We start from the raw sequence: 26,659 nt of genomic DNA on the forward strand, positions 1-26,659 counted from the left end.
GGTGGGGAGGGGGAACTGGGGAGAACAGCGTGATCCTCCCACACGCTACGTCCCCCTGGTGAAACTCCTCACTGTCAGGTGAAAAGAAGCTGCTGGTGACTCCACATGTATCGGAGGAGGCATGTGGCAGTCTCCAGCCCTCCACAGCTCGGTAGAGGGGGAGGGGCAGTGACCGGGATGGCTCAGAGGAGTGGAGTAATTGGCCGAATACAATTGGGGAGAAAAAAGGGGGGAAGGGAATAAAAAAAAAAACATGGGGTGAATTTTGAGCACAAGATGGGTACCTTCCAGCTACAGAACTGTGAAAGCTGAAGCATCTGTGGACCCAAACCGAACCTCTACAGAAAGGGATAAGTTTCATGGTTTATGGCATCGGCTCTGTAGTCCAACCTTTGTGCTCAACCTAGGACTCGTGTGGCAAAGCTGTTGCCATGCAGGTTTGAGATGAAGGATGACACAGTTTTGGTGGACACACATGCTGCCTTAATGAACCATTTACTCTTACACCGTTACAGTTTAAAATTTCTATTGCGCGCTCTGCACTGTCCGGTTCTCCGAAGACTCCTTTCTCTCTGTCCTGCTTTTCGTCGTGTTTGTCAGTGTCAGTGTGTCAGTTCCAGTACCCTGCCTCACTGTGGAATATAAAGAGCAGTTAGTTAGTTGGCACACCTCGCACATCAGCTCTCCTACGACCCACGCCCCCTCTCCTTCCACTTGCAGCTGAGGCTGAACCACACTCCACTAGTACCACATCATGTTTGATGTATTGGAAGAACTGTCTGATTTCTCCCTCTCCCTGCAAGACAGAAGTATGACACTTCAGAGGGAAGATAAATCACTCGGTCAACGGATTCAGGTCCTGAAATCCAAGGCTGCCTCTCTGGGTCCAAAGACACAGGAGGCACAGCAGGCAGCGGAGTTAAATATCTTTAAAACAGTTGCACTAAAACAAACAAATATGAGGCATGACGGTGCAATTAACCAGGGGCTCTTTTTTTAATACCCTGGCTGGAAGTCCAGAGCGAAGAATGGGGTGTCAACCAGGCAAGCTGCGCGACAAATATCAGCAGTTCCTCGCTGATATCAAAACCCTGCAGCCTTTCAATTGGCCAGACGAGTGTGGGGAGAGATACTATGCTGAAGCAGAAGTGCCGGAGCTCTGCACTTTCTTCAAGCTCGAGAGTCGAGAGCCACAGAGAGGCATGAGGGAATGCATTGACGCAGTCAAAGTCAGCGGGGAAAGAAGTAGGCCTCCAAAGGAGCTAAAGCCTCTGCCTACAAGCAGTCAACACACTTGTCCTCTCCACTGCAGAATGCAAATGTGGCTTCAGGCAAATGTGAATGTGTGTTATGTGAAGTCTTGGCCTCAGGAAAACCATGTCTTGGCTAGCAACCCCGAGGAAACAGGCAAGAGCACGTGAAAACAAACAGCAACAGCATGACTATGGGCCAATATGCTGTCTTTTATGAGCAGCTAAATGATAGTGGTGATAGTGTAGATTGGAGTCAGAATCTGTACAATGCTCATATAATGGTTTTCACAGAGAACACAAACTCGTTCTTTATTCATAGTTTCCACTCCCTTCGCTGGTTATGTCAGGGGAGAAAAGATTCCATGTTTATTTTCAGTAATGTTGGGGTGGCATGGCTCAGGGCATAGAGCAGGTCATCTGCTAATTGACCTTTCGCAAAGTCCCGCCCCCCTTAGTTACTGTTGCTATACCCATCAAGCATTTCAGAACTATCCAGGAAGTAGCCGGAAAACACCAAAACATGAAGGAAGAAATCAGCGCATTGTGTGGGTAAAAGTAACAGTAATAATACGTTAGCTGTATTAGCTATCAATAATAGCTAGTAGCAGGCTTAGCTTGGAGCAGACAGGTATTTTTGTTGATTTTGGATGGATTAAGCTGGCCATGGGGTCATGGGGTAACGAGGGGTCTGCTATACTGAGAAATCTATTGCCGACATTTCGCTTCTTGTGTTCTGGGTTTCGGGAAGGGAAAGAGAATTACACCCCCTCCAAACTTTTCACATATCTAGTATCCGATTTGCAGATCCCATAGGCACACCGTTTCAGCATTTTGTTGTGTGTTTGAAAGCTTGACGGACCGTTGCTAAGGTAGGATTGGACAAGCACCATTCTGGGGCGGTACTTTGCGAAAGGTCAGTTGGAAGGTCACTGGTTTGATCCCCGGCTCCTGCAGATTGTGTACAAGTGTCTTTGAGCAAGACACTACGAGCTGAACTGCTACTGATGAGCAGGTTGGCCCCTTGCATGACAGCCTCCACCATCAGTGTATGAATGTGTGTGTGAATGGGTGAATGAATGTGAGGCATACAATGTAACGCACTTTGAGTGGTCAGTAGACTAGAAAAGCGCTATATAAATGCAGTCCGTTTACCATTTAATGTGCAAGTTTTTTCCTGAGATTATTTTTTTTCTGACATTAACTGACTTTAACAGCAACAACCTTCTGCTTAATACAGCCAAAACCTAAGGACTCATTATTGACTTCCGATGCATGCCGAATCCTAAAACACCCATAAAAATGAACGGCGGCCCCATCACCACCACCGAATCTTTTAAATTCCTTGGAACATACTTCAGCAATAACCTGAAGTGGAAAATTAACACGGAACACATCATCACAGAAGCCCAGCAATGACTTTACTTTTTTAGGCAGCTTAAAGAATACCGGATAAAACATCAACCGCTCGTTCTGTTTTACTCTGCCATTATCGAATCCTTCATAACATCTTCTATTACAGTATTACAGTATTACAGTATGGTACAGCGGCACATACAGTCAAACACAGAAAAAACTGCAGCGGATCGTCAACAAGGCGTCCAAAATCATAGGCAACCCACTCCCCTCAGTTGAATCTCTACATACTAACCGGACTGTAAAGCAAGCAAAGAAGATCATCTCCGACCCCTCACATCCTGCTCATCACCTATTCCAGCTCCTTCCCTCAGGGAGGCGCTACAGGTCACTGTCCACTAAGACTAAACGCTTCACAAACTGTTTTTTTCCCCCTAGCCATCAGGACTCTGAATTCCTCCCCATAGTCCCCTCCTCACACACCATTGGCATAAATACCACCATTCACCTAATTGTTATGTATGGTGTGTTTGTTTCTGTTATTGTGTAACTGTGTTCATGATAATGTGTGGAGTGTCTGTTGTTGTCCGTGTATGTATTGTGCTGCAGAGTATAATGTATACCAAAAACAAATTCCACCGGCCTTGGTTGTGTGGCTAATAAAACAATCTAATCTAATCTAATCTAAATATATAATCAGGGTATAGTGTTCTCTTTTCTATTCTACGCAATGTTCGTTGTGTGTCCTTCAAGGGATTTAGATTGTGAAATATTCCAAGGGGTCATGAGCATCATGCAACAAAATGGCCCTGCTTGCAGTGTATTGCGAGAAACATGAGAAAACCCTGCCTGAATAAGCTCAGTCCACTGCATAAAATTTAAGTGTGTTTTCTCATTACTTTAATACACATTTATAAAAATTTTAAAAAAGACTTTTGTAGTAGGGAGAGAAGGAAGATAACTGGATAAAATGGAATTGTAGAATTAGAAATGTCTCCGTTATGGTTAAGGCGTCCAGCAACAATGTCCTTTGGGAGGTAAATGTGTGTTGGCTGGCTGGTAGTGTGGGGGCAGGGGGGTGCTTCCACTGGGCCATCCTCACTGTTAAGAATTAACTAGGCTTTATTGTGTATGACACCAGAAACCAGGTTCAGGATATAAATGGGCAGGACTTGTTTCAAACTGAACTGCAGGTGAAGTCCTTTATCTTCTTTGGCTTTCATCTGTCTGTCTTTGTCTGCATTTCTCTCCTCAGCTCTTTGTTAAAGAAATTCACCCCGGAGGACTCAAAACCAAGCCCTCAACAAGACCAAAATTTCAATGGCTGCAAGGAGGGAAAGCAGCGGCCTAGACAACCATGCATTCAATGTGAGTGGCTGATAGCTTTTATCCTACATAGATTCTATAAACATTTCTAAAGAAAATGTATGACAGTGATTTCCAGGTGTGATAAAGGCTCGAACCGCAGAGTTTTAATCAACTGTTGGGATGGAAAGCGTTTTGCAATTCAGCAGCACTAATCCAGGGATGACACTGACCTAAATTAGGAAACACATTTCTTGTCTGCTGAAGAAATGTGCTCACGTGTTTTAACCAATCCGTGTTGCAAAGCTGCAGTCATTAAGTTCCTTGAGAAAAAAAAATCCAAAATAAGGATGTTCATGACATAGGGAGAGTTGTGAAAGTCAGATTATATAAATATATATTTTCCCTGCTTGACTCAGGACGCTTTCGAGTCCTTTGAAAGTATCTGAAATGTCTCAAGGCTATGTAAGTGTTGCCAAAATTTTATTGTTTTGTAAATCAATAGGACTGTAATTTTTACTCATTTTGGCACAATCTGAGGTCACAACATATATGTTTCCACTTATGTGTTTGCAGATGGATGAGTCTGTCAATGATCCCCCCAGGGGAAGAAGGAAGAGGATTTGTGACACCAATGATTCAGCAGAGAGTGACAGAAATAAAATATCCTACTGTGTAACTGACGTCCCCCCCTGGTATCTCTGTATCCTCCTTTCCATTCAGGTAGGTGTAAACCTAGCAATATTGTGGATCTCCTGGAATAATCACCTTTGCAAGTCCTTCTAAATGCACAATGTTATGCTGTCAGGCTTAATTCTTCTTTGTCTTGTTCGGGCACGTGTCTTTCTGCAAAATGAGAAGATTTAACATGAAGTGCAGCTAAGGTTTTACCAATTGCGTGCTGCCATTTCTAGTTGTGTGATTGCTGTTCAGCTGCTTGTTCACCTAGCCTCTAATCTTTGTTCTTCTCCTGTCTTTCCACATGCTTTTCCCTCCTTTTTTCCTCACCGCTTATCTCCTTATCTCGTGTCCTTGTCTTGTTCACTCTCTTTTATAGCATTACCTGACAGCTTTTGGAGGGATCCTCTCCATTCCTTTAATACTGTCTGAGGGGCTGTGTCTGCAACATGATGGTCTCACCCAGAGTCGCCTCATTAGTACGATCTTTTTCACCTCTGGCATCTGCACCCTTCTGCAGATCACCTTTGGCATCAGGTGAGTCATCACATCGGTTCCTGTTTGGCAACGCCAAGAGAAAACTGTAACATAACAAGGATGAACACATTCATCAGAGTATGCAGAGTAGGGAACAGTCCCATGTGATTTGGCAGAACATTAAATCTTAAATCCTCTTTTGTTCTCCATTAATACTTATTTTATCCATCTGGATCATGGAGTCAGGTTACATAACACTAACTGGCCTCTTTAACATAGTTTGAGACACTCTCTATGTACCGCTGTTACAATTTTTGACCGGGTAAGATGAACACTGGCGCAGCAGCCAACACGTTCCTACTCAAACAGGAAAAAAAGAGTTAAATGTGATGAAGATGTGGCGATGTTCCTGCTGGACAGGTAATCTACCAATCCTACAATCAATATTACAGCAGAAAAGTGTTCCCATGTAGTTTATAATACATTAAATAGCATGTGTTAGCTTTGGTCCTAGGAGGACAATTTTACAAGTGTGAGAACTATTTTACTGTTGAGCGGGTGGCACTTGGGCGATAATGGCTGCCACAGCTTGTTTGTAGTTCTCGCTGCCAGATGAAAGAACAGATCAGCAAAATTGCAGATTTCAACTTCATGGTGATTTTAGTTCACATTTATAAAGAAAATAACATCTATCCATCCATTATCCGAACCGCTTATCCCAGCAGTCATTGGGCGGCAGGCGGGGAGACACCCTGGACAGGTCACCAGGCCATCACACAGACACATTCACACCTAAGGACAATTTAGTATGGCCGATTCACCTGACCTTCATGTCTTTCGACTGTGGGAGGAAACCCATGCAGAACATGCAAACTCCACACAGAGGACGACCCGGGATGACCCCCAAGATTGGACTACCCCAGGGCTCGAACCCAGAACCTTCTTGCTGTGAGGCGACCGCGCTAACCACTGCGCCAACGTGCCGCAAGAAAAGAATAGACAAATAGAAATAGAGGAGTCTATGGACATATGTGGTAGTGAGGTCTGGCAGGTGGAGAGACAGTAAGTGAGATCAAACCAGACTTTTGGTCAACACCTCAGTGTCCTGATTTAAGGGGTTTGCAAAACTTGGTTAAGAGTCAGATCATTTAAAAATCTATTGTGCAGAGCCATCATAAAAAAAATGCAGCATTGCCTATAGGGGAATGGCGAAAAAGGAGAAGAATTCTGCTGCATGAAAAAGATCAACTGAAAAAAACACCTTGATTGTGCCAAGATGGCGGCGCGCTCAGCCGCAGCAGCTCGGTGCTCTCAGCGAAACAGTGTTTTTGTGTGTGTTGTGGTTGCTTGTTCGAGCGCTTGAGGCTTGAATACAGTATGAACGAGCCGAATTCCTTAACACCAGAGGATGGTATCAGGATTACGCAACTGAAAGCCTGGACTCTATCCCACCGGAGGGCCTGCGTCCAGGAGAGCCCGGGGGAGTAGTTATGGATATTCCACCAAAGAGGTGTTGGAGGCGGTGCAGGGAAAAGAAGCAGAAGCGGGCTAAGAGGAGCAGCCTACAAGCTAGGCTAAGGGCTAACCCGCACAGGCCAGTCCTGCCGAGTCTCTTTCTTGCCAACTCCTGCTCACTTGTCAATAAAATGGACGAAATAAGACTGCGAATTACGTCGCACAGCTGTGTGATGATCATCACAGAGACCTGGCTAGACATCATCATTCCCGACGTGGCTATTGAACTAGAGAGGCGCTCTGTTTACCGAGCGAACAGGACAGCAGCCTCCGGTAAGAGCAAAGGGGGAGGAGTGTGTATTTACATATAAATAATGACTAGTGTACAGCTACGAACATTATTGGGACACACTGCTCCCCGGACTTAGAATACCTGGCTGCGAAATGCAGGCCATTTTATATGCCGAGCGAGTTTTCTGCCATCTTAATCACAGCTGTTTACATATCACCACATGCTAACGCTAAGATAGCACTGGAGGAACTGCACAGCACTATCAACAACCAGCTGCATGCACATCCAGAGGGAACTGTGACTGTGGCAGGAGACTTTAACCACTCAGAACTAAAGACAGTGCTGCCCAAACTCCAAAAGAATATCAACTTCCCAACCAGAGACAAAAACATTCTGGACCAAGTTTACACCAACATCCCAGGAGTGTACAAAGCTGCACCATCGCCACACCCCGGCTTATCAGACCACATCTCACTGGTAATGACTCCATCCTAAAAACCTCTAATCTGCAGAACAAGACAACTGTTAAAAGTAAGGAAGCCACGTCATGACGTCAGGACTGCTTTGGAAGCACAGACTGGGAAGTGTTTACACAGGGAGCAGACTTAGAGGAACACACTTCAGCCGTCCTGGCCTACATTCAGTTCTGTACTGAGACAGTACTAACCACCAAAACCCTCAAGGTATTTCCGAACCAGAAGCCATGGCTGGACAGGAATGTGCAGTCTCTTCTCAGGGCTCGAGATGCTGCCTTCAGGACAGGTGACATGCTGGCCTACAAAAATGCCCGGAGAGACTTGAAGAAGGGCATTAGAGAAGCTAAACGGAGGTACAAGCAGTGCATTGAGGGGCACTTCACACTCAACAACAACCCCTGGAGCATGTGGAGAGGTATTAAAAACATAACAGATTACAAATGCAGCACCCCACACATCACCCATGACAGCGCACTCCCTGACACGCTTAATCAGTTCTTTGCACACTCTGAAATGCAGAACAGTGGAGTGAGGGCCCAAATGACCCTGCCCAAGGAAGAGCATGCACTCATCCTACAGCACCATCAGGTGTGAAGTCCACTCTGAGGAGAATCAATATCTCCAAAGTGGCAGGACCAGACAGAGTGTCGGGCCGCACACTGAAGACAGGCACTGACCAACTAACAGGGGTGTTCACCGACATCTTCAACCTCTCCTTACAACAGGCTGTAGTCCCCACCTGCCTTAAATCCACCACCATTGTACCTGTACCCTAGAAGACAGCAGTCAGCTGCCTCAGTGACTATCGCCCAGTTGCCCTAACCCCTGTTATTATGAAGTGCTTTTAGAGGATTATACTCTGTCACACCAAGGACATCATCCCCACAGATCTGGACAGCCACCAATTTGCCTATCGGAGGAACAGATCTACGGAGGACGCAGTCTTGGTTACACTTCATACAGCCCTGTCCCACCTGGAGCATCCAAACACATATGTCAGGATGCTTTTCATTGACTTCAGCTTTGCTTTCAATACAATAATCCCCCATAAACTGGTACACAAACTCAGCAACCTAGGATTAACCACCTCACTCTGTTCATGGATTATGGACTTTCTCACTACCAGATGACAAAATGTCAGGATAGGTAACCATACATCTTCAACCCTCATCCTGAACACAGGTGTGCCACAGGGCTGTGTGCTCAGTCCAGCCCTCTTCACCCTTTTCACCCACGATTGTACCCCCATTCACTCCTCCAACACTATAGTGAAGTTTGCTGATGACACCACTATAGTGGGACTTATAACCAACAACGAGGAGACACACTACAGAGAGGAGGTCCAACATCTGGCTGGGTGGTGTTCAGACAATAACCTGGTCCTGAACACCAGTAAAACAAAGGAGATCATTGGGACTTGAGGAGAGCCAAGAAGACCACCCCACCCCCACTACACATAAATGGTGAAGAGATGCATATTGTGGATAACATCAAATTCCTGGGAATCCACATCACCAAAGAACTCACATGGTCACTCACCTCCCACCTGGTGAAGGAAGCACAACAGAGGCTTTTCTTCCTCAGAAAACTTAAACAAGCCGGTCTCCCCTCTCAGCTGCTGGTCAACTTTTACAGAAGCACAATAGAAAGCATCCTCTAGCCGCTCTGGTGGCCGAGCGGAATAAACCGCCATTCTTGCAGTCCGCTCGTCATGTGGCTGGGAGGTTCGTATCCCAGACTCGCCGTAACCGGTCACGGCCAGAGCGTCCATGGGGTAAGGCATTCATTGGGCCACCCTTACCCGAGGGATAGTGGGTGTAGATCGGTGTAGTGTTCGGGGACTCGTCGTTCTCCAGCGACCCCTCTGGCCCACCCAGGCGCCTGCAGCCAAGCAACTGAAAGCATTCTCCCTACGCCTCCTTCGCGGCCTGAAGGTGATGCAATCCATGCGAGGCTGCAGCGTGTAAAATAGCGAGAGCAGCCGACACGAGTTTGAAGAAAGCTGATGTTACGACTATCTCCTTCCTGTGGAAACGTGAGCCAGGGGAGTTATTCGACAAGAGTTCCGGCCATATGCCATTGGGTTAATGGGGTGGGATAAGGAGAAAAACTAGAAATAAATTTAAAAAGAAAGAAAGCATCCTCTGTCAATGTGTCACGGTGTGGTATGCCAGCTGCACAGCAGATAATAGGAAGGACTTGGTGTGGGTGGTAAAGACAGCACAGAGGATTGTGGGAGCTGTGCTCCTGGATTGGGATGCTGTGTATGCTGGCCGCCTACAGAAGAAAGCCAGCAACATCAGCAAAGATGCAACACACCCAGGTCACTGTCTTGTTTGTTCCCTTGCCATTGGGGAAAAGATACTGCATCATCAAAACCTGGACTAACAGGCTGAGGAACAGCTTTTTCCCCAGCACTGTAGCCTCCATTACCCCCCGCCGCCCACCCTCACACACAAACCTGCCCATAGCTGCTGAGGACTAACTGCTACTAAAGCCGGTGCAATATGGACAACTATGTGCAATAATCTCATCCACTATTTTGAACTTTAAAAGCCACTGCTATCTTTTTTTGTCTTGTGATCATTTTTGCTACCTCACTTATTTTTGCTACCTCACTTGTTTATACTAAATGTTGTTTGTCCTTGTTTTTATCTTGCTTTTTTTAAAATCATTTACCTTGTCTAGTGCTGCTGGTCTGAGTCACCAAATGGAATTTCGTTGTGTGTGCACAATGACAATAAAGTATCTTATCCTATAAGTTAATGAATAGCAGCTTCGGATACAAAGATTTTCAGAATTTTTCTCTCAATTCTCAATTTTTCGCTCAACATTAATCTTCACTAGCAAGGGCCACACCGTCAACAAGCTGTGTTTAAATTATGTATTAAAGAAAAATGATTGATGTGTGTAGTTCTTCCGCTTGCTGACTGCATTCTGAAGAAGCTTCGTAGGGAATCCACTGTAACAGACAGGCAACAATGGACCACCTTAGGACCCTACCAAGGAGAGGAAAGAGAGGAAGAGAGAGAAATCGGGTGGAAGGTGGGGCGCAGAATACGAGAGCAGAAGGGGAGGAGAGGGTTAGGTGGATATTTATGAATGCCTGAAGTGGCGCGGTTGAGGTGTGGTCCTGCTCCTAAAACTTGCGAGATAAACTTCATTTCGTTAGCAAGGATCACGCCATCAACAAGATGCTTTTACATTATTTATTAAAGAAAAATGATTGATGTGCGTAGTTCTTGTAGTTCTTCCGCTTGCTGACTGTGTTGTGGGGAAGATTCGTAGAGAATCGGCCGTCGCACCCAGGCAACGACAGACCCCAAAACCTCCAGTTACTCAAGATAAGATTCAGCAGATCTGAGACCTTTGAGATCTGAACGGATGTTGCGTTTGGGAGGATCAATGGCCCATGTGTTGTATGAGGTGTTCTGGGTTGCCGTTGTGTGAGGCTGAAGGAGTGTCCATAGTAATGAACGGGAGAAATGCCAGACAAGGAGAGTATGTGGTGGAAGTGATGGTGGATCCAGAATTGAGTAGCCACTTGTCCATATTCAGTGATGAAAATAGGGTCTATCAATGTTATGCTGTGAGATTTCTGAAATAACAAGTAGTTTGTCAGGGTCTCGAATGGTTTTCAGCAGTGATTGGACTTTGAAGTAAGTAAAAGATAGATGTAAGCTGACCGCGGATTGATTTGTTTTTGTTCGGTTTAAGTAGAATACCCGTGTCATCTAAAAAATAAGTCTGAAATGAAAGCATGGTGGCATGAGTTGAAGTGAATGGTTGAGGTGGTGAATTCGGGGCATCTGAGGAAACCAACAAAAAAAAGCAAGCATGAACATGGCTTCTAGAGTTCGAGCAATGTGAGGAGTGGCGTATCCAGAGCGGATGGTGGTGATACAGACTGACAGCACACCAGCAGTAAGAGTCAAGTCGGGTAAATTTTATTTGTATAACCCAATGTCACAAATTACAAACTTTAGAGAAGGCAGTGAGGAGTTTTAGCCGGCTCTTGATGTAGGAGTCCTTTGAGTAGTGAAGTTATCCGAGGATGGCTGGAGGACATGCCTGGACTGCTGGTTATGAGTTTGGAGAAGAAGCTGATGGCACTGAAATAAACTTTGATGGTGTGTGTTTTAATAACCATTATGGAATGGGCGAAGGTAATGAAAAAAGTCAAGGTGATGAGCTCGAAAGACGGGAAGGTTATGTTATACTTGTCGTGAAAGTAATGGAAACTTTCCCAAGCTGTCCAGTGGGATGACAGGGTTGAGGATGGTAGGCTGTTGATAATGGAGTTCTGGGAGTCAATGATCAGGGATATTAGGACAGTTTGAATGTCAATGCTGAATATAGAGGAACCGGTGTTGGGAGGGTATCTGCATGAGGGGCCAAGCTTCTGAACTTATGAAACAAGAAAGAGAGTCAGCGATGGCGTTGGAGTGACCGGTAACATGAGCTGCGCGGATAATATATTGGTGTGTGATGGACTGCCAGATTAGGCAGCGCATGAACGGCATGATGGATGGGGAGTTGGAGCATCCTTTGTTATGTCTACAACTGTGAGGTTTGAGTATATAAAGAAGGACTAATAGGACCATTCATGGTCCCACAGAATAGCTGCGGCTATTATGGGGAAGATTTCAAAGAGAAAGGAGGAAGCAGCATTACATTCATTTGCGAGCTCTGGAGATCATTCTGCTGTGAATCATCTTCCATTGTAGAAACCCCCAAAAGTGGAAGAAGGGGCGGCATCAGTGTACAGATGGATGGGATGTCATATGGGTGAGTTGACTGGTCATCGCAGAAGAAGGCGATTCCATTCCAATTAGCAAGAAGGTTGAGCTACAGATGGAGTTCAGCACAGCTTGGACTGTCCAGGGAAATGGAAGTCAAAGGTGATGGAACAGAAGAAGCAATAGACAGCAAGTGAAACCTAAAGGCTCACCATTGGGGATTGATGCATAGGGCGAAGTTGAGGTGGCCTAGGAGGGAAAGAAGTTGGTGTTTGGTGTGGCACGGGGCAAGGAGGAAATTGGAGATCAGAAGGCTGATTTGGTTGAACTTTTCAACTGGGATTGACGCCTGAAGCAGATTTGTGTCAAAGATGATTCTGAGGAACTTGAGTGATGTGGATGGGCCCTGTCTTTTCTCAGCAGACAGTGGAACCCCGAGGTCAGAGAAAACTGAATTCAGAGTGACCAGACTGGAAGCGGGTGGTAATGAGGGAGGGGAAATGATGAGGAAATTGTCCAAGCAATAAACAAGGAATGGAATCTTATTGTTGTTAGACAGGATCCAGCAGAGGGCTTCTGACAGGGTGTCAAAGAGTTAAGGGCTGCTTGCAACTGAAAGTGAGCCTAACAGCGATGTAATATGCACCTAATGTTCTTTCATTTGGACAATGACTTGAATTGATCAATTCAAATCTCATTCTCTCGCTCTCTCTCTCTCTCTCTCTCTCTCTCTCTCTCTCTCTCTCTCTCTCTCACACACACACACACACACATACACACACATACACACACCTATGATGGAGGATGCCTCAATGGTCAACCTGAAATCCTTGTGATTGGCGAGTCCTGGTTCATTAAGCTTCCTGGTAGCATAACTTACTGTTTCTCTGGATGTAAAATTTTCTGATGCCTCTATGCACATTCCAGCCACACTTGATTATCATCCAACTGTCCACACTGTTATCATGCTCACTGGAACCAATGATGTCATGTCAAGGCAATCATTAATGTTACAGTCTGACTTTTAGTCCCTCACTCTAACTTTAGAGAGCCTGGGCAAAAACTGTATCCTGTCTGGCCCCATGACATCCCTAGGTAAGGGGTCAGAGCGCTTTAGCTGCCTCTTCAGTCTGCATTGCTGGCTAATGAATTTCTATACTGCTATAGGCCATGGTTTCATTAACTACTTTGACTCATTCTGGCATAGAAGGGACTTTTACAAAAAAAGACAGTATGTACCCAAACAGCAAGGGGGTTAAGCAACTGACATACTATAAATTCATCCATTGTATAGCTTTTTCAACCAGATGTTTAGCTGCATGCAGAGATCATGTGTCAAACTCTGTATCTATTATGTGTCCCTCTAGCTCTCCCTCTGACAGTATACAGCCCTCTATTTCTCTGGCTGAGCCTGGTCCTCTCCCAGTCCATCCTATCTCTGTCATAATTAACAATAGACCACCAAAACGTGTCTAACACTGTCAGTCTGCTCTTTATACATACAACCTCAAATATGAGAATTGTTGTGGCTGGTGATTTTAATGTGCATATCGACAACCTCTCAGGTTCTCTTGCAACCAACTTTTTAAGTATTACCAAATCTTTTAACCTTTTTCAACATGTGTCCGGCTCTACGCATGACTGTGGTTACATTCTTGACCTTGTTTTTACCCTTGCTCTGACCTTGAACTCTCTTTCCATGTTTGATTTTGTCAAGAAAACAAGAAAATTAAAGGGAAAAACATTTAAAACTAGTGATCGGTTAACACTAACGGTTAATACTTCCTATGTGAATCACTGTATATCTAGATCCCGGATGATTTCAAATAACAACACTTTTCTCACGTGAGGCAATTAGTCCAACTACTAAAACTAACTCTGCCGCTAAACTACTAAAGCTAAATCTTGAAACTACACCACTAAGACTAACTATGCCCAGATACCAGCCTTATTTGAGATCACTATTCCGTGGCAATCAGGTGCATCCTTTGTTGTCCAGGGTTGAAGCTAGGGCCCAGGTTCAGGAAAAGTTTATTTTCCTGGTTGTCTGGTGTCGAAGCACGGCTCCATGGGAAAACAAAATCTCTCATCTTTCAGCAGCTCATCAGCTGAAAATCCTCAATGCTCTGTCCATCGTCTGATGATCTCGAAGGGGTCGAAGTTGCAATTGCGTCGACATTTAAGAAATGAAAAGGGACCCAGTCGCCTTGTCTTTCTGTGGAAACTGTGTGGCTTGTAGGAAAGGTAAACCAATAATCACAGCTGGTTTGTGGATGAACAAGACTAGGTTATCTTCCAATAGAACCGGGGCCAGCAGTAATGTGAAGACACATGGTTCTTTGTTCTTGTTCTGCAGGAGAGGATAAATGTGTGGTGTGGACGGTTCGACATGAGAGAGAGCAAATTTCGCTTCCACCGCCTTTGAAGGGCAAAATTGCATTACCGGATACAATATTACTTTAACCAATATTACAGTGTAATCAGTGGCGCCCCCAAGGGGTGGCCAGGGGTGGCCACGGCCACCCTGATATTATCCCTGGCCCCCCCGCTGGCCCCCCCAGCCACGAGTCGCATATGCAGAATATGCTTCTGATTATGCAGAATATGCTTCTACCTGATATTTTACATTAGGTGCTATTCATTTAAATCAATTAATGTTTATTTTTCATAATAATCCATGTCAAAGAAAATAACAAATGCATAGCCAGGCAGCCAGCCGCGTTTGATCATCCATCACTGCGTCACACGTATACAATATAACAATGAATCGTCTAACACGTTACAATATATACAGATACATAACACATTAAAACAGAATTGTTGTGGAACTCATGTTAACTGTACCAGTATTAGTTTATGCACATCAGATATTTAGTAACATTAACTGTAAAAAAAGAAGAAACCAAAGTATTTCAAAATGCAATTCCTTAACTCTCATATTGACAGTTTTCAACTAGCCTATACAGTATACTGCAACAGCAGAATAGAATTCCTGAATTCAGTCATGGCTTTTGGTTTTGGTGTGCCACCCCAAGATTTTCAGTGGCCCCATTTGGCCACCCCAATGAAAAATTTCTTGGGGCGCCACTGAGTGTAAGGCAAGACGGCAGGTGGAAATCACCTGTGAGGTTGAGCAGGGAGTTATCGGCATTGTAGTCCACGGGCAGCACCAGTCCCTACAATGTTATTCAGTTAGTCATCTCATGAGATTGCATTTTCATCATATCAGTGAGTTGTTAGTGTGAACTTCTGTTCATCTACTAATAGTATAGGAACTCATCTTGCTAGTTTATTAGTTAGGAATATCATTTTGGATGAGTATTTAATGGAATGATTACTGTTTAATCATTGTTCGCTTGGTATTTTATGCAATATATTGCAATATATCTTGATGCATGATCAATAATCCAGGTAAAAAAATCAAAGAAAGTTGAATCAGTTCATCTGGATACGTTTATTGACAGATACGTTTCATCAGTGAGTGATGAAATATATCTGCCAATAAACGTATCCAGATGAACTGGTTCAACCTTTGACATTGTAAAATACTTTCCATGTTTAGAATCACTATTGATTGAGCATGGTGTTAAACTGGGTATGTGATATTTGCATGTATAGCCTAAATTAAATAATTCTCTCTCCAAGATCATGAGGAGGTGGCTCTCGATCCCAGCATCAAAGTCCTTCATCCCACCTCTGACACTCCCAGGCCAAAGGGCTGATGAAAGATGGCCTGTCCTTTTATTCTCATCTTCTTTTTTTTCTATTATTCTTGAGTCTTTTATTCATGAGTTTTTACATCTTTTCGTTGTTATTGTAAGTCTTTTTCCTCCATTTTTTTGTTTTTGTTCTTTTCAGTTTTTCAAGTTTCCAAAGTTTTTCCGCTCTTTCTATTTTTCTACTCTTATACTTAGAATTCTTGCATTTGTTTTTTTCCTCTCACCAAGTTGCGCGCATCTTAACTTTATTTTGAAATAAGCCTCGGTTTTGTATCTCTTTTCAAACTGAGCAAGCCAAGTTTTGATAATTTTGTACTACAAAGAGAGCCTCGTGTGTGATAATTGTTGGAACTATTATCGTCCGGCCAACCAAATTACTTTCAGATTATTTCAACCGAGTCAAATCGGTGAAAGTCAGTGTAGCAGATTACTATTTGACTTTCGCCCACACGAACCAGGAGCCAGCAAAAACTGCATTGCCTACAATTCTGACTGTTGCCAAGAATAGCTCCAGGCAGCTTCTGCCCAGGAGCCGCTGCCTACAACTGGTAGTGGGACTGCAGCTGGGAACTCGCCGCAGCTTGACACCATTGCTGGGCAACCTCAGCTTCCCTGTGGGTGCATCCTCGCACAGAAGTCGTGACTAAGCATGTGCTGACCACAGCTCGGCCTCCAGCTGAACTGAATCATCTCTGCATTGACGTTTCATCCAAAGTAGGCTCACATTTGCTGTCTTTGATAAGAGTTGATGTCGAATAGTAATCCAAAATCAAAGAGGGTTGATTCAATTCACCTGGATACGTTTATTGACAGATACGTTTCATCACTCAACTAATGACATCTTCAGTCTTAACTGACTGCAGGTATCCCCACCCCTTATGAACAATACAGTTGCAGGGGTGGTAATACCTGCAATCAGTTTAGACTGAAAATGTCACTTACGAGTTGAGGGATGAAACATATCTGTCAATAAAAGTTGTATCCAGATGAACTGATTCAACCTTCTTTGATTTTCTTACCTGGATTATTGAGCATGCATCAAGACAGTAATCCAAAAGCTTAATTTTAAGCCTTAGAGAGATCTTAATCATTTCATAGCATCCTGCCTTCTCTGGTAGTTCTAAAAATCACATACTACTCTACACCATCCCCAAAATAAGGGATAACTTATATTTTGCCATTTGAAAGGGTCGTTTCATTCATCTACTTGATTCTGATTTCCATTTATTTATTTGTTTGTTCGTTTGTTTGTTTATTTCCCCCTTTTTCTCCCCAATTATTCTTGGCCAATTATCCCACTCTTCCGCGCCGTCCTGGTCGCTGCTCCACCCCCTCTGCCGATCCGGGGAGGGCTGCAGACTACCACATGCCTCCTCCGATACAGGTGGAGTCGCCAGCCGCTTCTTTTCACCTGACAGTGAGGAGTTTTGCCAGGGAGACGTAGCATGTGGGAGGATCACGCTATTCCCCCCAGTTACCCCTCCCCCCAAACAGGCACCCCGACTGACCGGAGGAGGCGCTAGTGCAGCGACCAGGAAACATACCCAAATCCAGCTCCCCACCTGCAGACATGGCCAATTGTGTCTGTAGGGACGCTTGACCAAGCTGGCGGTAACAAGGGGATTCGAACTGGCGATCCCCGTCTTGGTAGGCAACGGAATAGACCAGTACGCTACTTGCACGGCCCTGATTTCTATTTATGCGTATATTATCATTGCCTCATTTATTCCTTTGTTTGTAGACATTTAGCCATTAATAAATGTTTCTAGTATTATTGCATGTTGTTGCATGTGTGTTTCTCTAAAGCAAAGACAGAAATCCCTGTATCGGGGATTTACAACTTCAGATCTGAAACTGATTAATTTGGTTTATCTTATTTTCCTATGTTGTAGGTGGTGCCCCAAACTTACAGCGACAGCATTTAATTAAATCTAAATTATATTGTGGCCACTCCTGCTACAGATACGTGAAATGTTGTGAACTTGCAATCCTTTGGCTGTCACAGAAAGTTGAATCAGTTCATCTGGACACAACGTTTATTGGGAGAAACGTTTCATCACTCATCTAAGTGACCTCTTCAGTCTCAACTGACTGCAGGTATCCCCAGCCTTATAAACAGCACAGCTGCTTTACTACCAAACCAACGATCGGTTTCATATGCAAATTGCTGTGACCCGTGCTGTGATTTCCTTACCTGGATTATTGAGCATGCATCAAGACACTTTGGCTGCCTAGCTGGGATGTCTGTCATTTTCTCTTTTTCTAGTCGTAGAATTGTAATGCAAAAAATTCTTTTGCATGAAAACGATTTGCCGATGATTTTGTTGCTTTCTCTTTCTCTCACACAGGCTTCCCATCCTTCAAGGTGGGACATTTGTTTTACTTGCCCCCTGCATGGCCATGTTATCCATGCCAGAGTGGAAATGTCCAGCTTGGACTCAGAATGCTAGTCTGGTCAACACCTCCTCACCCGTCTTTATAGAGGTGTGGCAGACCCGTATGCGAACTGTAAGTCCACACAAACACTGTTCAAACCGAACCCCTTGACAATGGAAAGTTCGACAAAGACGGACCACCTCACCGCTATAGAAGTCATTATTTATTCAGCGACTTACACCTTCAGTTACGGGTAGAAACCAGCCCTGTTCAGTTCTATGGTGTCGGCAAATACTATGACGGTAAACAGGGATATTGTTGTGATGTTAACGCTAATGATCTTGGTTTTTTGTGTCCCTTCCCATCATAGCTGCAGGGCTCCATCATGGTAGGATCTCTCTTACAGATACTGGTCGGTGTCACTGGGCTCATTGGCTTTCTAATGCGCTTCATTGGTCCCCTTACCATCGCCCCAACCATCTCTCTTATAGGCTTTTCTGTCTATAACACAGCTGGAACCAAGGCTGGAAACCATTGGGGCATATCTGCTCTGTGGGTACCCTCTCTTTTTCCATGGTGTATGCCTACTTTGCACCATTAAAAGGATAAAAAAAACTGTTCTTAGTGTAAACAGGTCTTATCTAGATGCAATGCTAGTACTGACTTATGCCCTCTAGAAGTATTAGAATGGAATCTGGATTCAAAACCAAATTCGGCCTGTCCACATTGGAAAAACTACTTCTTTTGGACATGATGTGACAAGCCACATCTTCCATAAGAGTGGATAGGGCTGTCAGCGGCCCGTCCCTTTCTACGTTCACTATTTTGGTGGATGTGGTTTGTCTCTAATTTGCATCAAGAGTTGAAACACTGCTCAAGACATTTCTTCTTCTGCACACAGAACCGCAGGGCTGATCATCCTGTTCTCTCAGTACCTCAACCATGTGCCAGTCCTGGTCCCGGCATACAACAAGGACAAGAGACTGCATGCTTCAAAAGTCTACATTTTCCAGAAATTTCCTGTACATTTTCTGAATATGGAAAAAATGCAGTGAGACAAAGTGACCCTGCTAAATTGTTGCCACTTAAATACCTAAAATATAAACAAGAGATGTACAGATCTATATGCCAAAGTTACACCGCCCCATTTTTCATCATTGCTGGTAATATTTACAAGCATCTGTTGTAGTCCATACTTTTTAATAGCTTGGTGATGACCGGGGATACTAGTATCAAACTAATTTTAGATGTTGATTAGGTTCTCCTGGGTATAACTATCCCATGGCTGGTTTGCTATCTCCTGACCATCTATGATGTGCTGCCATCTGATCCAGACCAATATGGCTACCTGGCCCGTACTGATCTGAAGGGAGATGTGGTGGGACATGCTTCCTGGTTCACCTTTCCTTACCCTGGTAAGTTCAGGAAAATGACAGTTATCTATAAGAGGCCGTTTAGGCTGTAAGTCATACTTGCTCTCACACACATCATCATTCTCTCTCTCTCTCTCTCTCTCTCTCTCTCTCTCTCTCTCTCTCTCTCTCTCTCTCTCTCTCTCTCTCTCTCTCTCTCTCTCTCTCTCTCGCTTGCACACACACACACACACACACACACACACACACACACACACACACACACACACACTACAATAGAGGATATAGTGGTGTATGTGAGAGACACTGATAGTGTGTGTGAGTGTATGATGTTGTATGTAAGAGTATAATGGTGTGTATGAGAGCAAGTATGATTCATGGCCTAAATGGCATCTCATATTACTTCCATTTACATTTGTGAAAATGTATTTTCTCCTATGTAGCTAACATCTGTTCAGATGACACAGTTACAAATACTTTCTCTTCTCACCAGGATCAAAAGAGCAAGGACATACAGTACTTTGTACCTGTAAGCAGTAACTAACATTTTGACTCCACATTCAGGTCAGTGGGGCATGCCAACTTTGAGCCTGGCAGGGGTGCTTGGCATCATGGCTGGTATATGTTCCTCCATAATAGAGTCTGTCGGGGACTACCATGCCTGTGCAAGGCTGTCAGGGGCCCCTCCTCCTCCCAAGCATGCCATCAACCGGGGGATTACAATGGAGGGGATTGGTTGTCTGTTGGCAGGGCCTTGGGCACAGGCAACGGCACCACTTCATTCAGTGAGAATGTGGGCGCTCTGGGTATCACCAAGGTAAGATACAGTGGTGTCCAGCATATCACATGTTATGGACCAGCAAGCATTTAAAAATAATTCATCTTAAAGTGGAACAGCAGAGTAGAGGCAATAAAACTACATCTATAATGAATGTTTATGCAGTGTTTAACAACCTATACAAGTTTTCATACAAACCATTAACGGGTGTACCCACTGGGTATTTTAGCTTGGTATGTGACATGTGTGATAATTGGCTTCATCATAACATGTTATATACCAAGCCAAAAGGTGTCATCATGGATTCAGATCTGAGTTTCCAATTGCATGTATAGAATATAAATAAAACAGTATTTATCAGTGAATATATATCTCAGAAGTTAAGAATTTCCTCTCCCCATTTAATAGTGAGAAATTGGTCCAAGCATTTGTTACGCACTTGACTATTGTAGTGCATTGCTGTCAGGATTGCCAAAGAAAACCACAAGTGGACCTTAACACCTCTGCTAGCGTAGGAACAGGAACAAAGAAAAAAAAAAATCACATTACCTGTTCTGAAATCTCTTCGCTGGCTCTCAATTAGAGCTAAAACCAATTTTTTTCAAAATTCTTCATTTAAAATTCTTTTAATGACTTTTTCTTGTCTGCATAAATGATACACTGCATAAATATGTTCCTGACCGAGCCGTCAGATCTGCTAATCTGCTGTTGTAATCCGCTGTGTATTAATTACGGCTTCTGTTTTATTTTATTTCGTTTTTCTTATTCATTTTCTTTATTTTATTTTCTTTATTTTTTCTGCTTTATCTTTCTATTTTCTTCTTTTATCATTACCTACTTTTTATGGTGGGAAGATGGCAGCGCAAATTCACATTTGCAGCAGCCTCACCCAGTACCGGTATGAGAAGATGGCGGCGCGAACTTACATTTGCGGCGGCTTCGCCCAGTACCGTCCATGCAGTGTCTTTGTCCACGTCTGTCCATGTCTTCGTTTGATGGCTGGGAGAGCTGGTGCTGGATAGGCTGGGAGAGCTTGGTCTGCTGTATCCTGTGAGCCCAGGGACCATGGCTCTGACACCAAGGGCGGTCTGAAAGGATGCGGAAGCGGGACAGGCTAAGCTAACTGCTGGCCCATACAGACTGACAGTTCTAATAACACCGAAGGTGGTCTGGTGGTGGCCTCGCCTAGCGTTGACTGTGTTTTTGGTATCGCCGTGTGGAGTGTGTCTGTGTGTGTATGGGGGTGGGGGGGTTGGGCTGGGATAGCTGGCATTGGATTGGGTGGAGGAGCCCTGTCTGCTGCATCTGGTGGGCCCGGGGACCACGGCCCTGCCTGGAGTTGCGCCCGATAAGTAAACACCGAGGGCAGTCTGACAGGACATGGAAGCGGGGCAGGCTAAGCTAACTGCTAGCCCATGCAGACCGGCAGTTCCAACAGTCATCCTGGCTGGCGTTCGTTCTCTTGGACAGTGATATTTTTTTCTTTTTTCTTTTTTTTTGTAGTTTGATATATGTGTTCTTGTAGTTTTCAGATATGTGCTTTGTCTTTGTGTTGCGCTGCTGTGGGCTGGGGGAAATGAAATTTCGTTTCATTTCATGTACACATGTACATGAAATGACAAATAGTGTTCCTGATTCCTGATTCCTGCACTTTAACAGAATGTAAAGTGCACTGCATCATGTACAAAATGTATTGTATAGATAAAGTAGTGATTGATTGATTGATTGATTGATTGATTGATTGATTGATTGATTGATTGATTGATTGATTGTGAGAAAGATCAAATTCATGCGCTTTTTGTTTGGCTGCAGGTCGGCAGTCGAATAGTGTTAGTCACGTGTGGGGCTCTCATGATCCTGATGGGGGTGCTGGGTAAAATTGGAGCCATCTTCATTACCATTCCTACCCCTGTGATTGGATGGATGTTCTTGGTCATGTTTGGGATCATTGCTGCTGCTGGTATTTCTAATCTGCAGGTAAACAGTTAAACGAGATTTAATTCGACATTTATTAGAGTGTAAGGGACGCTGGCTGACTTTGAGATCCTCCTCTTTTCCAAATATTTGCATTGTGATGGTTTTACTTGTGAGGTGCACTCACCCATCTGGTTTCCCAGTTTGTAGATATGAACTCTTCAAGGAATCTCTTCATTTTTGGCTTCTCCATGTTCGCTGCATTTGTCATCCCAAACTGGATGGAGAAAAATCCTGATTTTCTATCTACAGGTAGACAAGGAAACGAAATTTCAACAAAATTAGTTGGCTATGTATCACAGCCACTATTGATTTAACATGTAATGCTAAATAAGAATAAGAATAAGAAGAATAATAAGAAGAATATTTTAGGAAATGTAACTAAATGGAAGACAATGGAATTCAGTGTTAGGAACCAATTTAGGATAGACACAAACTGGTACATGACAAGCATTGCATTGGTTGACTACACCCATAGGTACCTTCATACTGGAGTGATTTTTGTCCTATGGCGTGTCTTATTCAGGTATAGTGGAGGTGGACCAGGTGTTGAAAGTATTTTTGATGACCAACGTATTTGTAGGCGGATTCTGTGGCTTTTTCTTGGACAACACTATTCCTGGTAAGCTCAACTTCAATCCGTATCAGGAAATAATGCAAAATTATGGAATCATGGGATATTATTGGTGGTGGTGGTGGTGATGAAGATGATAGTGATGGATTTCATCAAATTAAAGCTACAGTGCTGAAAATATGTGTGCAAAGAATGTCCATTTTGATACCTTCTATCTGCAGTGTATTTGAGATGACCGCTAATCAATGAATATCCAAATCTTGAGGACTTTTGTAGTCACTCATTTTAATAGTTACTATCAGGTAGGAATTTACCAAAGTAGCCAAATGTGTAAGACTAAGGCAGGCCATGGTGAGTCTGAAGAAGACACAAAGGTGTTGTGGCTAACTATAACAAGCAGATATGGGGGCACCTGGGTGGTGTAGTGATCTGCTCTGTTGCCTACCAACACGGGGATGGGCAGCTCGAATCCCCGTGTTACCTCCGGCTTGGTCGGGCGTCCCTGCAGACACAATTGGCTGTGTCTGCAGGTGGGAAGCCGGATATGGGTATGTGTCCTGGTCACTGCACTAGCACCTCCTCTGGTCAGTCGGGGCGCCTGTTCGGGGGAGAGGGAACTTATTGTAAGTCGCTTTGGATAAAAGCATCAGCTAAATGACAGTAATGTAATGTAACTGGGGGGAATAGGGTGATCCTCCCACACGCTACGTCCCCCTGGTGAAACTCCTCACTGTCAGGTGAAAAGAAGCAGCTGGCAACTCCACATGTATCGGAGGAGGCATGTGGTAGTCTGCAGTCCTCCCCGGATCGGCAGAGGGGGTGGAGCAGAGATCAGGACAGCTCAGAAGAGTGGGGTAATTGGCTGGATACAATTGGGAAGAAAAAGGGGGGAAAAGATCCAAAAAAATAAAAACAAGCAGATATGGCAGACCAAACTATTAAAATACATTTTCCAATAATTACTAAAATATCAACTGCTTTAACTCAGGTTCAACCCCCCCCCCCACTTCAAGCAGTCACATGTGTGAAGCAGGTATTATACAAACTTGTAGTCTCCCGAAGATGCACACCACACACAAAAAAAAAACACAAAAAAAAACAAACGTCCTTCAGGTGCTCAGTCAAAGAAATCCAACCTGAATCAGAGAAACAGGAATCACACTGAATCAAACACTCCAACTTGCATTCATTACGGCATGGTTAACATTTTGATGGAAGAGTCTGCATCAGAACCTATACACCCAAGATGTTAACTGTGTCAAGAGTGGTTGCATTTTTTAGTATTTAGTTAAGTCAAGCATGCGAGTCCTATTTCGCTGATCCAGGTTGCAGCCACATCACATGACTCAGCGGTCAGAACTGACCACGGCTATTTCAAAAGTACACTTTCTCACACACACACACACACACACACACACACACACACACACAGTGGCTCTAATTGCTGTTCTATTGGACCACCTCATCAGTGGACCTAGTCATCGGTGTCTTAATTTGACAGGAATGGATTACATGGTGTGTGTGTACCAGGGCCCTGTAGTTTCCACCCACTGGTAACATCATCGCTGTTTGTTTATCAGGAACTAAGCCTGAGCGCGGCATCTTCGCCTGGGAAGAAGCCCATCCCACAGGCCCCGGTAGCACGGCGAGCGAGAGCGTGTATGACCTCCCGTTTGGCATCAGCTCTTGCCTCTCCTCTTACGGCTGGGTCCGCCACATCCCTCTCTGCCCTTGGAACGGACGCAGTCGCCAGAGCACGACATCCGAGGAGGATGCTGAGCCCCCGCAGAGCGAGCAGCCATCCAAGTGGCCAGCCCAGGAGGCACAGAGATCACCCACAAACTGACCTTGTGAGCGCTTCAGGGGGGTTAACGGTAGCCAGTGAAGTCGGTAAAGCTCACTTGCTAACACTAGCCACATTATGCTTCACTGAATACATGAGTGAGGTTTTAAATTTGTTCAGTTGGAAGCAAGGTATTTTTTATTACTCTGGCAGGCCACAGGGGTTTTGCACAAGGGATGCAGAAGAGAGAACAAACTTGAGTCATTGCAGAAATTGCGTATTGTGGATCTGGCACTCGCACTCCCTGTTTCTGGTTTCTTGTCATGCTGTAGTGGTTTAGGAACCGAAACGTATTTTTCTGTTGTACTCAATGTAAGTTCCTCTGGGAAAGAATGTCAGCTAAAGCACGTCAACCTTTGAGTTGGATTTTAATTTTTATACGTGCCCAGCATGTATAATTGAACCACTGATGCTCTAAGCACTGTATTGTACAACTTTTTTAATGTTTCGGTACATTTGGTTTGATTTTAAGGTGTGATCGGTTGAAGAGAATGTGATGCTAAGAGTATAGGCTTTTGTGCAACTGTTTTCTATAGCACGCATTTTGGTTTAATGTTGATGTGTGAACTACATTTATTTTCACCTAAGTTAACCTATCTTTAGACCAAAAAAGAGCTATCTGAGGCTGAATGTACCTGTGACACAGATCTTTCAAATTCTCTTATTAAAACAGGGACGGATCACAGTGTGGCTCTTTGCTCTACCGCTGCTTGGAAATATTATGGTGAGCCGCTGAAGGTCGCAGACAGAGACGGCCAACTGGAATCAATATGCAGTATCTCTTTATTCTTCTCTTTCAAAGGAAATTAAACGGGTCCTCTGGGTAAATTCATCATCACACAGCCCAATCTCTGTACTGATCCAGACACCCGCCCATAAACCCAAGCTGTCGCTGAGTTTAGTGTGTGTGTGTGTGTGTGTGTGTGTGTGTGTGTGTGTGCATTTGTTTGAAAAGGTGCACATGCGCTGTGCTCACACATTAACATATAAACGCGCATGCACGTAACAAAAAAAATAATTTTGATAGGATTTATTGTATGCTCCTTTTTCTTTAGGTGAAGCATAACTTAACAATATGTGCAGTATCTTAGGTGCTTCTTTGTTGAAGAAAAGAGACAATTTGGTTAATTTTTCCCCCCTTTCACCTCGCTATGCAGAGCAACGTATCCGCTAAACCGGACGTCAAACTGATGCACGGTGGGAAAGATGCCAAACTAAACACGGCAAAATAATAATAATAATAATAATTAAAGATCATGCTGTCATTAATGTTACAATTTCACAATGACTCTAACATCAAATGTATAAATGTGTATGTGTGTAACATCACTTATGCATCACAGACATGATTTAGTAATTGTAAAAATTTTGCAGTTCAATGGATATGCTGGGACATGTCCACACGTGAGAGTGTGTGCGCGCGTGTGCCCGTGCGCGCATGTTCAGTGACTCGCTCCAGCTTATATAGAGAAGGCTTAACTGATAAACGCCCGAAGGAAATAACAAAACTTCTCCGTCCTTGCTCTTTCTGTTTCATTCCACTCTTCCGCCTCTTTGTATCCGTTTTTTATCTGGAGCCAGCTTTGATTGGCAGGTGGGCTATATTGCACGACGCTTTGATCTGTGGAGAGATGAGTCAGCCCCGAGGTGGCTTGAACCACCAGCCAGTGTCTGCCTTTCCACCCAAACGCTACAGTGTTTCAAACAAATACAACAGCGTACATGACTGAAGTTAAAACCCACTTAAAAAAAAAACTAAAAAAAAAATCATCATCCTCTTGTCTTTGGAGACCTTTTGTGGGTCCTTGTTGAGAAAACACTGAGACAAAGTTTATTGGGATACGGGATTTTCCCCGGTGCTTCTCAGTACACTTATTATGTAGTGATCTGCGCGTGATCTGCATTTCAATGGAAAATGATCACCCGGCGTTTGTTACTCTTCAGGGGTGACTTGAGTTTTTTTTTCTCTTTCCAGCAGCGGATAATGTCATTCA

The 26,659-nt window shown here is 44.1% G+C and overlaps 1 protein-coding gene across 1 annotated transcript; it reads left to right on the plus strand.

The window, feature by feature from the left end:
• Window positions 1-1,028: 1,028 nt before the first annotated feature.
• On the plus strand, window positions 1,029-24,763 carry LOC130124840 (solute carrier family 23 member 1-like). Its single transcript, XM_056294188.1, is given in 13 exon segments — window positions 1,029-1,229; window positions 4,488-4,634; window positions 4,969-5,126; window positions 18,096-18,255; window positions 18,494-18,675; window positions 19,025-19,145; window positions 19,382-19,538; window positions 20,061-20,246; window positions 20,249-20,313; window positions 22,087-22,251; window positions 22,392-22,500; window positions 22,775-22,870; window positions 24,403-24,763. Coding segments are annotated over 13 exon segments (2,013 nt in total). The 3' UTR covers window positions 24,669-24,763.
• The last annotated feature ends 1,896 nt before the right edge of the window (window positions 24,764-26,659 follow it).

This window comes from Lampris incognitus, chromosome 15 (assembly GCF_029633865.1).
Source record: "Lampris incognitus isolate fLamInc1 chromosome 15, fLamInc1.hap2, whole genome shotgun sequence".
Taxonomy (NCBI): Eukaryota; Metazoa; Chordata; class Actinopteri; order Lampriformes; family Lampridae; genus Lampris; species Lampris incognitus.